The sequence below is a fragment of the Ammospiza nelsoni genome, chromosome 11, assembly GCF_027579445.1.
Source record: "Ammospiza nelsoni isolate bAmmNel1 chromosome 11, bAmmNel1.pri, whole genome shotgun sequence".
NCBI lineage: Eukaryota > Metazoa > Chordata > Aves > Passeriformes > Passerellidae > Ammospiza > Ammospiza nelsoni.
The window spans coordinates 15,232,938-15,245,737 of NC_080643.1; the positions used below are offsets into that span (position 1 = coordinate 15,232,938).

The 12,800-nt window shown below is 41.7% G+C and overlaps 1 protein-coding gene across 2 annotated transcripts in view; it reads right to left on the reverse strand.

The window, feature by feature from the left end:
• Positions 1-333: 333 nt before the first annotated feature.
• Positions 334-12,800, reverse strand: part of LOC132078076 (musculoskeletal embryonic nuclear protein 1) — a 40,798-nt gene continuing 28,331 nt past the window's right edge. Inside the window, exons 6-11 of one of the 2 annotated variants that reach the window (XM_059479981.1) lie at positions 12,086-12,163; positions 11,190-11,339; positions 10,234-10,344; positions 2,597-2,612; positions 875-991; positions 334-677 (exon numbers count right to left, since the gene is read on the reverse strand). In XM_059479981.1, the coding sequence (XP_059335964.1) occupies positions 571-677; positions 875-991; positions 2,597-2,612; positions 10,234-10,344; positions 11,190-11,339; positions 12,086-12,163 (579 nt within the window). In that variant the 3' untranslated portion in view covers positions 334-570. Of the gene's footprint in view, positions 678-874; positions 996-2,596; positions 2,613-3,695; positions 3,922-10,233; positions 10,345-11,189; positions 11,340-12,085; positions 12,164-12,800 lie in introns of those variants that run through there. The other variant, XM_059479980.1, reaches the window with a different exon arrangement.

A 12,800-nucleotide genomic window follows, 5' to 3' on the forward strand; every position in this document is an offset into this window, starting at 1 on the left:
AAGGGAGAGCCGTGAGCGGGATCTGCGAGGGGAGCGCCGAGAGGGGAAGCCGTGAGGGGACAGCCACCACCCTGTGCCATGCCGCCACCGTGAGGGCCCTCGCCAAGGTGTCGCTGTAAGCAACACAGTTCTGGGCGAAGTCTCCAGGTTTCTGTGCTGCCCCTTTGATCAGCTCCTCCTCAGATCCCCTGGTGTGAAGAAATTACACTGACACTGTGTCATCAGGGTATTTTTAAATTGCATTTGACAGACAAAATCGTTGCCTGTAGTGCCAAAGTGCCCACGGAATTATTCTGAGCCCCAAGTGAAATGAGTCACCACAGTGTGCCAAGCTGAGTCCAACAACCTTTTTTATTAAACAATTATAGCAAACATTATCCAATATATAGAAAGAAAGCATGTAATAAAAATGAACATGGAATTTTACTCTTTGACATGAGTATTTTCACTACTTAAGGACTTACAGTAGAAATTAGCTACTTGAGTCTACAGTGACTTTAGTGCAAGGAACAGAAAACATTTGAAAAATGTTACAACAATCATTTTGGTGAGTCATGTCCCAGTCCACCGTCAGCCAAAGACGCTCTTGGCTGGCTCATCCTTTGGTTTCTCAAAGACTGTTTCACCCCCTGTCCGAGCCCCGCTGAATATGGAAGGTGCTGCAGAGCCCATTTGTTCTTAGAAAAGAAAACCAGGAGAGACAATCAGTGAAATACCACCCGAATTCAAGGGAGTCAAATTAGTGCTGCTGAAATACACATATACATTTGATAAATACTTCACTTGTCCACCAGATGAGGAACCCTTTTACTTGAAAAGGGCAATTAAGTCAATGTTTTACTCTGCTTAATTGCTTCCAGTCAAGGAGACTTACCACACTGCCTCATCACTTGGTAGGTCTTAGATTTAATTTCCTGGTTTTTGGCAAGGTTTCCTCTGGCTCCTTTGAGGTCTTCTTCCTTCACTGGAGGACGCTTCTTTTTCACAGGGGCTGGCTAAGAAACAGACCCACACATCAGTATTTTGTTTTCAAAGCACAGGGAACAAAGCTGCCTCCACCCAAAGGCTACAACATACAGAGTTGCTAACACAACATTTCACCTATTTCAGTTCTGAAATTACATACTCAACTACTTCAGATCTTCCCATAATCACAATTCCACTGCCCTTCTCAAAATCAGCTACCATTCTTACCGCTCTGAAATTGTCTTTTTATTGTACAGCCTTTGAAAGAGCAATGAAAGAGCAACTTAATTTAAAAAAAAAATCGTAGATTTTCTCTGTCCACCCCTACCAGCTTATTCTGCAAGTATTGATTGGTAATTCAAGAACCTGCCCAATATTTGGAAAGGAAAAATCACTTTATTACTAAATTTGGCTTGTGTCTACTTACTAATTCTTTGGGAAACTTGTCAGAGAGATTCCAAATCTGGACTTGGCTTAAGTTCAAATAAACACTTGACCCATGGTTGATCATCTTAAATTTAAGGAACAAAAGGATCTGAGCATTCAACAGGGCTCTCTACTGAACACATCTAAAGCCCTGGATTTGGAACCCAAAGAAGGAGAAGGAAACCTAATACAGAAACAGATGCATCATCAGGTGGTGCTCTGCTAAAGCCAAGTACTAATCTGTTCACAGTTTATTCCACTACAAGGAAATAGGGATACCATTGCTTCATCAGCCTACCCCATCTTTAAATTACTGCCCAGTCAGACACAACCCCACTCTGCAGCAGCCAACACCATAAGCATTCCTCCATCAGTTTATTATTTCATGGACAGATTTTCAATGTCCCACCAGGTAGCCCTCATGGCAAGATTCAGGGGCACAGGGATATGATCAAGAGGAACAGAAGACCCCCACACTCCAACTCTAATAGATTTGCACACTGAAAGATCAACAACAAACTTCTCTGACCATCACTACATACACAGGGCTTCTGATATTTGGGTTCTGGCACTGGTGGAGCCCACTCAGGCACTGCCTGTGAGGGTAAAAGCAGTTGTGGAGGGAAACAAATCCCTCGAGGCTGGAGCAGCGGGTCCCAGGGAGCCTGCAGAGACAGTGCCTGCATGGCTGGCTCCTGGATGGGTGGGCTGGCCCCACTGGAGCCTTCAGCACGATTTCTGCCTGCTGCAAATTCCTGGGAACGCTCAGAATAGCTCACTGTCAATGCCACTCGCATGTGTTGTGGGAAACAAAACATTTACGAGATCTCTGGGGAAAACACTCATGAGTAGCCAAAGCAAGCGAGGGGAAAGGGTGTCAGCAAACCCTTCAAAATTCACAACACCTCGTGCATGGCTGTTCAGCTGGTGAACCAAACATCCCCACAGCCAGGAGTCACCTGTCCTTCCGGAATGACAACTGGCACATGATGGCAACAGTCCCTCATGCCCATGGCACGCTCCACAGGCAGCCAACCCAGGAAGGGGAAAAGCCCCTTGCTTTAAGAGCAATGTGAAATCTGCAAGGATCCTTCACTCATTATTGGTAACAGACACTAACTGTGAGGCTTCTACCCACTGGGCCAAGGGAATTCCTGGGGAAAGGGTGAGGAAAGGTGGCTCTTGGCATGCAGAAAGATACAACCAGGCTGAGCAGAGCTCTTGAATGTCACCCAGTTATTTTAAAATAAACCATCTCATGCTTTGATCACAGAGGATTTTCCAGCAGGACAGTTGCTGTGGATTAGTTGGCCCCAGCTGAAGAGCAAAGCTGGTGCACAGAGAGGTTACGGTGAGCCAGGGCCAGCAGCTGCCACTGTCACAGCCCCACCACTGCTAACTGCTGCCAGAATTTCTGAGCAGGGGTTGCAGGAGCCATTCCTGGCACGGGAGTGCAGCCTGTGCTTTATCTCCTCCTGTCACAAGACAGAAAGTGCTACTTTACAAGACATACAACTGGGTTTTAAGTGCTATTTTCTTTGGAGGAAAGAAAATCAGCTGAACTGAGTTACTCTCTATGGCTGAAGAACTGTGCTCTCCTACTCTCTCTGTGTTCCTACTCTCCATCACACTACTCCTGTAAAACTAATGCTGAGGAGAGCTCTGCCAGGCACACACAGCTTGTGATGCAAATGTAACATTTACCTGAAACCTCACCATTTCTGAGCTCGTTTCAAGAGCACTTTGAAACACTAATTGGGGCATGCATTAAAGACAAACCAATAGTTATAAAATCAATATAAAAGTATTCATTTTATACAAAATTTCAGTCTCAAATATCTTATCCTAACCCTTAGAATTTTCAGTCCCACTCTTTTCTCCTGCATGTTAATGCACTAAGCTTTACACAGCGACATTTCAGCACAGCCACCTCTTTGCAAAACAGAATTTCAGAATCACTGTCTGAGAAAGTATGTTAGAAAGGCAGAGATTCCTCCATCTGTGAAACATCCCAACGCAGGGCAGGGGAAAGGATTTTTCCCTTTCTACACAAATAAAATATTTAAGGTAAACCAGAACATTTTAAAGCTAAATTAATTAACCATGTAGAGAGCAGCTGCTTTCCTTTCTAAGTATGCATTTGTTAAAATATTTTAATCACACAAGTCACAGAGCAGTAAAGCTGAATTCACTGGCTAACGGGAGGAACTCGCTAATAAGCTTTTCCAAGCACAGCATCCAAACCAGCAGCAGGTTTGCCAGGCGCTGCTCCGAGGGCTGGCAGCGCACAGATGTCCCCGTACCTGTGACATAACTGCGGTGCTCCCTCGCTGAAATCCCTCCCAGGTCGTTCCCGACTTTGATTAAATCCAGCCCGTGAGCTCTGCGAGCGCCTGTTGTTTTCCTGGACTTATATAGAGCATCCGAGTGAAGTCAGGGGCTGGCTCATGTTCCCGCAGCAGCGCGGGATGATTCAGGTCGGGGCAGGCTGTTGCTGTCCGAGGTTTATTCCTGGCGATGACTCGGGCGTGCAGCATTCACCGCGCCGGGCTGACGGGGGCAGCTGCGGCAGTGGGGAACCCGGGTCCCGGCAAAAACGCTGCCCGGGGAGTCCGCTGGGGAGCTATTTACAGCTTTAAAAGGCAAAATGTTGTTATGGACACAAAATTGACTCTGAACTCTCTTGGGGGGAGGGAGGGGAAAAAAAGAGTGGGCATTGCTTTCCCAGCATAACAAAAATATGTGTTCTCTAAAGATGATGCAAACCTGAAGTCCAAAGCATAACTGTGCCCTGAATCACTTGAGCACAAGGATCTTTAACAGGAGAGTGTTTCATGTCTTTTGGAAAGCTAATATAGTAGGTATGGTTTTACCCTTACAGCTCTATCTCTGATCATGCTCCAGTACTGGCTCTTACACAACTGAGAGAGTAAAATCACCTTCTACTTCCAGCACTATCAGCAAGTTTAACCATTTCACCCACATCTGTACAGTAATAGCTTACTCAGACACGGATAAACTCGGTGTTCCCCACTGTACTTGCTGACAGCAGGAAACCCTTTCTCAGAACTTTTAATATTTGTTCTCTAAACAATTTTTTAATTAAGTAAAGCCCTGCCATCTCTGAGCATGAGTTCTATTTTTCAATACTGGGAGAGGTTTGAGTAGGAGAATGCTTCCCTTTTGGTTTTTTATATGAAATCTTTACATAAATAAAAAAAAATACAGCTTCTGTGACTGCACTCAACACCTACAAAGAACCAAGACTCCAGCCAGGTGGGTTAATGTGAGAAGGGCAGGCATAGCAGACCTCCAAACACCTTCGACTAGAGAGATCAACTGCTGTAGTGGTAGAAATCTGCCCTAGCCTTTCCTCAGGCTCTGCCAGTGCTTTTAGGGTACAGAGAAGCACAAGAGTAACAAAAATTTGTTTTTCACTATGAAAACATGACATCAAACCACAGCTCCAGCGCTGTACGAGCAGGACTGTGGGATCTGTTGGCTATGAACTACTCCCCAGGCCTCCCAATGCCCAAACTACCTTTAAGCTGAACTCTTTCCAGGCCTGAGATCTTCTCCTTTATTGGGGGAATTATTTGTAGGCTAAAACGCAGCTTGGATGTTATGCCCTTAGCTATTCCCTAGCTTTATTTTCTATTTTAAACCCATGTCTTAGTAATGCTTAGAAGAAGCATTTCTGCAGAGCAGCAGTGCCCTTAGTAGGCCAACAAAACAGAAGAATAAAACATTGACCTTAGAAAAAACAGATTTTTTTTCTATTGTACAAAGCAACAGTTCTCTACTAAGATGTTTCTCTACAGCCCCACAAGCGTCACTATTCTATTATGACAGCAAAATAACATTCTGCGTGTTTAAAGCAAATATTTAGAATTCAGGACACCGAACTATTATTTTCCCTTCAATTTTCAAAATTGTTTCACTTAATTGGTACTGCATATTCCTCACTCAAAAGCAACAGAGTTGTGCTTTCATAGTAATTTAATCTATACAAACAAAATCTAACCACTCATACCTTGCTTGCCATTTGGGGCAGGTGAATTGCTTAGAGAGGCAGGCAGCACATCCTGGGGTTTCTAGAACATCCCCAAAGCCTGGAGAGTTCTGTTCTCTTCAATTCCATTTCCTAAACCAGCACAAACATATTCTTGCATAGATTATGGGCTATTTTTCCTCACAAAGAACCCAGCCTAAATCAACAGTTACTTAAATTTTAGAGTAGACATCCTGTTCACCTGGTTGAGGTCCTTGAGATCTGTTAAATGGTACATAAATGACAATGGAAAAAAAATGGCTCATTTATCCAACAGTGGCTATTAAAAATACAAGTTGTAAACTTCCACCGTACTAGGAATTGTGGAAAACTCCTTTGCTGGAGGAATGGTTCCAACTAAAATATGGCAATGACCATAGAGAATTAAGTGAATGTACACATGGCTGCCACTGTGGTCTCCAAATGTCAGGGAAGATTTGAATTCTCCAGGAAAGTGCTAACAACTTCTCAGGGGGCTGCCACTTTAGGTAGAGTGAAGATTATACTCTGAATTCCCTGAATGGGTGCAGTGAGTGTGGGGCTGCTTGGATGTGGCACGTGGAACGTATGAAAATAACAGGGAAATGTCACAGAGGAGTTACAGAGGCAGAGTTGGGTCCATCCTGTTCAGTTTCTAAAAAAACCTTCCTCAGGAAATGGATCTGAGAGGAGCCTGCAAGGATTCTTAAACTTGTAAACAAAATTTGCAGCTTAAGAACAATGGCTCTTCCCAATCAAATGGGACTTGCCATTAAGGTAAATAAATATACTGAAATTAAAATCAACATAACAGGGTGCACAATTAGAGCTGAAGTTAAACTCAAGTAGCAGAATCTGCTTCCCAGGAGAGGACACCACAGACACTGAAACACAGGCACTTTGAAACAGAACAAGTATAAAACAAGTGTACAAATCTGTAATAAGTCAGACTTTATTGTAAACCATTATAATGTAATTACATCAGATACCCTTAAAAGTTTAAGGTAACACCACTGATTAAACAATATGGTCCAAACAGAGGGCAGCAGAATACAGCTGTTGGTTTTGCTCACATTGGCTATACTCTGAATTTACTTACAAACAAACTCCACATTCAGTTTGAGACGGATACCCACACAAGACAAAAACACCTACAAAAGAGTCCCTTTTTTAAAGATACTGCAGTTTTACTTTGTAAAACCATAGTAGTCATTTTCAGTAATTGAACTGGAAACTTCACCTAAAAAAGTTTGCACGCCTATGCTGTAGATGTACTCTGACTTGGTGTGGCTGAATTTATTAGCTTTCACTACTGGTTTCTCCTGTAAAAAGCACAGCAAAGTTGCAAACACGGGTTAGTCAAGCACAGTGGCAGAGATTCCTTGTGATGCTCAGCTCTGAGCAGAGCGGGAGAGCCCAGGCCCCCCTCCCCAGGCCCGGCAGGGATCGGAGCAGACACCTGCCCGAGGGGATCACTTTGCATTGCTCTAATTTGCAACTCAGTTTCTGAGTTTTCCCTGAAGAAAAGCTATAGTACATTTTAGTTAGTAACATTAACAGACAGCATTCACCTACTTAAAGTAAGACAAGGGGATCTGAACATATTGAAGCCAGAACTTGGAAACCACATACTAGACAACACCAGTGTTTTAAGTTTATGCAGATGTATCACAGGTCAGATACTAGGAACAGTTAATGTATTTAGGTTGACCACTTGTGGTAAATTCCATCTCCACCAATATTTGTGTCTCTTCTCTAAGTTATAATCCCTTCCTCTTACTTTGGCATTCACTACATAGCTTATTGTCATTAAACAGAATCCTATTTTCTAAGCACAGCCTGAATTAAACCTTTGCTATGAGTTGTCCTGAAGTACATTTGCCAGGCAGAAATCAGAGTGACAGCTGGAGGATAATGCAAACATGGTGTTGCAATCTCTCACTGGATCAACTCTTTATGAAAAGTCCATTTCAGACTGTACTGCCAATACATCCTAACAAGTGGTAAGACACAGTGAAGCACTAAGCACACACTCCCTGCTCACACATGCAAGCCTGTCAGACAAAAGGACTTGTCCTACTCATAATTACTGCACAAATTCCAATTTTTACCTTACAGAGAGGAAAATGGCTAGTTTTACATTTTCCATCTCTTTCACAATAGTAACAAAGAATGTATAGAAAAAACAGCCAAATTTTGTTACTTACCTAAAATTCTGAATACAATTATTATCTTAGTAGAGAATTTAATTTTTTCCCTCTAAAGGTTGCTCCTCCTGTTACTACTGTGTATTTAAAATACTTCTGTGTCTTTGGATCATAGTGCTTTACTACATCATCTTGCTAGGCATATCTAGATCTCACAAGAAGAGACATTTAAGCAGTTAAGACATGAGAAATTAGGCATTCAGAACCTTTTCTATAACCACCTTCAAGAAACTGCTCCATAGCGCTTCATACTGTTTTGTACTTGGTCAATAAGCTTGAGGTCTGCTCAAAAGAAATATTTTTACATGATTAAGGCCATAATTTTATACTGACACATCACAGACTAAACATGAGACTAGAATCATTTCGATAATTGAAGTAACTGGAGGAGGGAAAAGGAAGATAAGATGCAAGCTGGCACAGTTAAATTTGTGTGCGCTGCTCAGTTATCTCAGCTGGTGAGGACAGCCATGCTCTGCACTGGGACGTAGCACATGTTCAATAGCTTCAGTTTACTATCTGAAACAGAACAAATCCTATGCTAAAAAAATAAATGCTGACAATTGTGACAAGAGCCAGTCCTAACTCTTAAATCCCTTTGGAAAAGTGAGCTGTAGGAGACTATTGTGTTGATGAATTTCTTGAAGTACTGTGCTTTTGGAGATCTGCGCCCGCCCAGTGGTCAATAGTCAAGAGAAGATGGAGTGATACAATCAATAAAAAACCCCACACCCCCCAAACTAGAGGCAACACTGATTAGGGACATTTCCCCATCCCCACCCCCCATGTTAAAAGAACTCAGGTAAGCTTCCATTGTCATTAGTCTCTAGATTTAGTCTAAAGGAAACACTAGTACTGTAACTTATTGCAGTTCTTACGTTTCAGTGCACAGTAACAAAGGTCAGGGGCTCAACTAAAACCTCGCGTCTGGTAAATGTCCCTTGGAGCTGGCTGGACACCCTGAGGTGTCAGAGCATCGTGTCCCCTTGGCAGCCACCAGGAAAAGGGATGCTGGAATAGTGAAAGCAAGCACGGGAGCGCACAGTTCAGTATTTACTAAGGCCCAGGTAAGTCGTCTGGATAATAAATCACATTAAGACCTAGTAAATCTATAAAAAAATGTAAAAAATCTTAAAAAGTTCTGAGCAGTTTTCCAATGAAACTGGTTTAAGGCTTGGAATTTTTCTGGTGTCCAGATACTACAACAGATTTGCATTCAAGGTCTGTTGTCACCTCTTTGACACATCGCCTTGTCCTGCACAAGGTTTAGCTAAGCAAGGAAAGCTGTCAGAAACAATCATTTAGAAAATATGCAAAGCAAAAGGATATCACTGAAAACATGTCTGCTAGGTTTCAGATCACCACGTGCTCTCAATTATCAGAAGAGACACTGAAAATCCCAGAAATGCTGTGGTAACAACTGCACTCTACCCCTCGGGGTTGTTCTTTTACTATTGAAGGATAATGAGACTTTATGGAAAATAAATAGGAGAAATTTTGTTGTTGCTGTTAAGCACATTAAGTAGAAGATTGCTTTTCCAACAAAAAACAAGGGACAGAATTGTATTTGCAATATTGTAGCACAACTGCTATAATCAGATCACAGTCCTGTACTGCAGGCCCTATAATAGGAAAAGTATCAGAAATGTTCCATCTCTTTTGGGTCATTTGAGAGGTATGCACAAGAGACTTGCAGAAAAAGAATTAATTAGAGTACCCATAGATACTCATTTCACAAACAACTTATCACAATGGATTTTTGTTATACACTAAAGTGCACCTTTGTCAAATATGCAAACACCACCTCCTACTGAAAAAGGTATTTTCAAATTATGTGGTCAAGAGCACACACAGGACTGCATTTTTTAGTGATATTTGGTGACTTCAGCAGTGACAGAGAGCTTTTCCCTTTGCAATCCCTTTGTCTTAAATCAGGAGACAAGGATAAATAAGATTTTCACTACAAATCTTTTGACCTGTTCTGCACAAAAAAGGGAACTGTACCCATTTCTCTGATAAAGAGAATCTTTAAATACAACTGTATGAAAATATAACTTAAATATAAAATAGTCAGATAGATTTGAGAAGACTTGGAAAAAAATCTTTGTTCCACCTATTAGTTCCATAGGTACCCGGTAGCAAGTAAACATTTGTACTTAAAAAAATAATGTTAAGTTACAGCTTGTAACCATAAACTATTCTGCTCTAGGAATTATGCTGCAAAAGCCAGTTTTAGTAATAAAACACACTCCTTTAACTTAGTCAACTCTGATGCCTTTTTGAGAACTCCATACACTGTCCCATCAGTAACTGAAAGTGAAAGATTCTGTATCTGTTCTCTGATCTTCTCTGACACCTCCCACACGAATCCTTAGTGACTCGTCCATTTCCCACACATGATGAGGAGACATTCTTGCATAACTGGTCAGTGTGTTTGTAGTGCAACTGAACTGGAAGTCTTCCAACTGCTTTGCCTTCTGTTGGTAGACCTTGCTTCTAAGTCAGTTTGTATGAAAAGGGAGATGCAATTGCAACATTAAACCCCACTGACAGAAGTTTTTGCCATAAAACCTGCGAGTCCACAGGCCAAGGAATGTGTCATACAGGCAGACCAAAGCGATGCTTCTTCTTCTTGATGGGCTTCAAGTTGGTCAGTCTGCGCAGGTCCTCCTCAGCATCTGACTCCTCCATCTCATCATCTGCTGAAATAAGGATCTAAAAACAAATTACAGCTTCTGAGCACATGGAGCAGTCACATCCTTCTTTCTACTTTTAAATTTTACTTTTTTATGCTTGCAAAGCACCTTATTATTTGCTCAGGAAAGAGCTTAGAACACAATTAGGATTTACTGCCACATCATTGCAGATACTATCAGAAACCAACAGTAAGTTTTGCAGAAGGATGGATGCATATTAATCTCACTACAGCCACTGACTCTGAACCCAAAGAGTGATGCCAGAACAGTGGATGCATCTTGAGAGAATATTTAAAGTCTTGATCCACACTGGTAACAAGGCAGTCACATTACCTGGCAAACCCCACATAAATAGCACTGTTTACCTCACAGAAAAGTTACATTAACTTACTAAAGCTAAACTGACTCACCTTCAAATAAACCACCCATCTTTCAGCTGAACTAAAAACTGCTCACTTAATGTAATTTAGAATAATGTTATGCTACGGCAGCTATGTAAATAATTCTCAAAAATCAGGTCAGTTACCTCCACCAGCTCCCTCTCACTTTAAGCTATTAACCTCTCTTTGAATTAGAATTGTCTATTAGTTTTGTGTTCCCTGTAAGGTATTTTTTAGAAGCCCTTGCAGCACAGCTTAGCCATGGTATTTACATATATTATTGTGTCTTCCTGCCCATCTGCAAGGAAATTACCTGCCAGAGTGGTACAACCATGACTTTTTCCTTAACTGGTTCTCAACTGCCAATGCTATAGATATATGCTCAGCAAATCAACACTAAGTTGACAGTGCTACAATGAAATCAGTATCAGGAGGGATGAACTGGATTGATATTGCATTAATTGCAATAATTAACTCTACATACTTCTGACTCTGACTCCTCATGTGATGCTGCTCTCCTGTATCGGACTTTACTTCCATTTCTTGAGTCTTGTCCTGCTTCCTTTTCTTCAAGTTTAGCTTTTGTCTTCCCTTTCTTCATAAGGAAATTATCTACTACCCAGAACATTAACGCCTGTTAAAAGAAGGGGAAAGCAACAGTTCAGCTTTCTTCAGAGTAGAAGGAAGGTCCAAATACTGACCAAATGAACTTGAAAATAATTTTGAATTGGCCAAAAGCTAAATCTTGTGTAGGCACAGTGTCACATATCTTATTACCCCTTTCAGGAATGCTCTAGAATCCAGCTACTTTATCCCTTTATGGAAGAGAAGAAAATCAGAGAAGTGGTGACTATTCACAGTGATTGTGTATTAACTCTTCATGTAGCAATGCTTTACCAGCAGGTGAAGCATTACATGCAAGGACACCCTCTGTCTCTGGCTCTAATCCCTAAATCCCTGATTGCTGCAAGAGTGTACTTTGGGAAGGATGACTGCACACTTGCCCTTTTCCTCTGCTCCACCACAGCCAGCTGCTATTAGCTATGGTCAGACACAGGATACTTCACAGGATGTCTGTCCTTAGACCAACTGCTTCCTGAAGCAAATTTCACTGTAATTTTATAATCTCTGTGTCAGTCAAAATACTGAAGTCATCAGGCCAAAGGGGTCTATGAGGCATTTCTGCCCCTCTCTTGAACCTGGTTCTTTAGCTCCATATGGATTTCAGCTTTGTAAAATCTACATAACCAGACAATTTACCCATTCTTTAGCAGCCCTTAAATTAACTCAAGCACCAAGGTACAGAGCATTTTAAGGACTAATGTTAATTAATGAGCACATGGCAGAAGGATAAACATCTCAGAAGTGAGTGGTACTAACGTTAACAAAGAAGGGAACTATCAGCATGACGATTGCCAGCTCCAGCTGGGGGTTCTCTATGGGGTTCAATAAAGCCACCTGTGGAAAGAAAAGGACTGGGTTCAGCTCACAGCAGTATGTGCACAACTGCCTTAGGCAGGGCAATGTTCATGTACCAGCTAACGTGACAGAAATAATGCAGGTGAACCAAAAAAGGGCAGCTTTGAGAAAAGCAAAGTATTTAGGACAGCTCATAAATTACCACAGATAAGTAAGTGGGGCTGACAGGAAACTTATCTCTGTCACTTTTGTTTACAGAAGTCTGAGGAGCTGCCTTGGAATCATCTTGAACATTTTAGAGCCACTCCCAAGGAACATGTAGAACCATCTTTAGGAAATTTAAACAGAGCAGAGTTTTACAAAATACACAGTAAGGAGAACAGAGTTCCTGAAGTAGTCAGGGTACACAACAGAGCTAACTGGTTTTAATGGGCAATATCAGCACCACTTTGAATATCTGGTTGCACAGAGCCCATCAAAATAAAGGTTAATCCAGTCAGCACCAGTGGATTCCACGAATCCACCACGAATTTCTAAAAGTCTACACTTAAAACCTATCAACAAGGTCAGGCAAAGAAAATTCTTCAAAATACTACAAGAATACAAAATAGCTGTAGGCAAGAATTAGAGTTAAGAAAAGAAAGAACCACTGAGTAGTTTCAAGGGTACTTTAGAC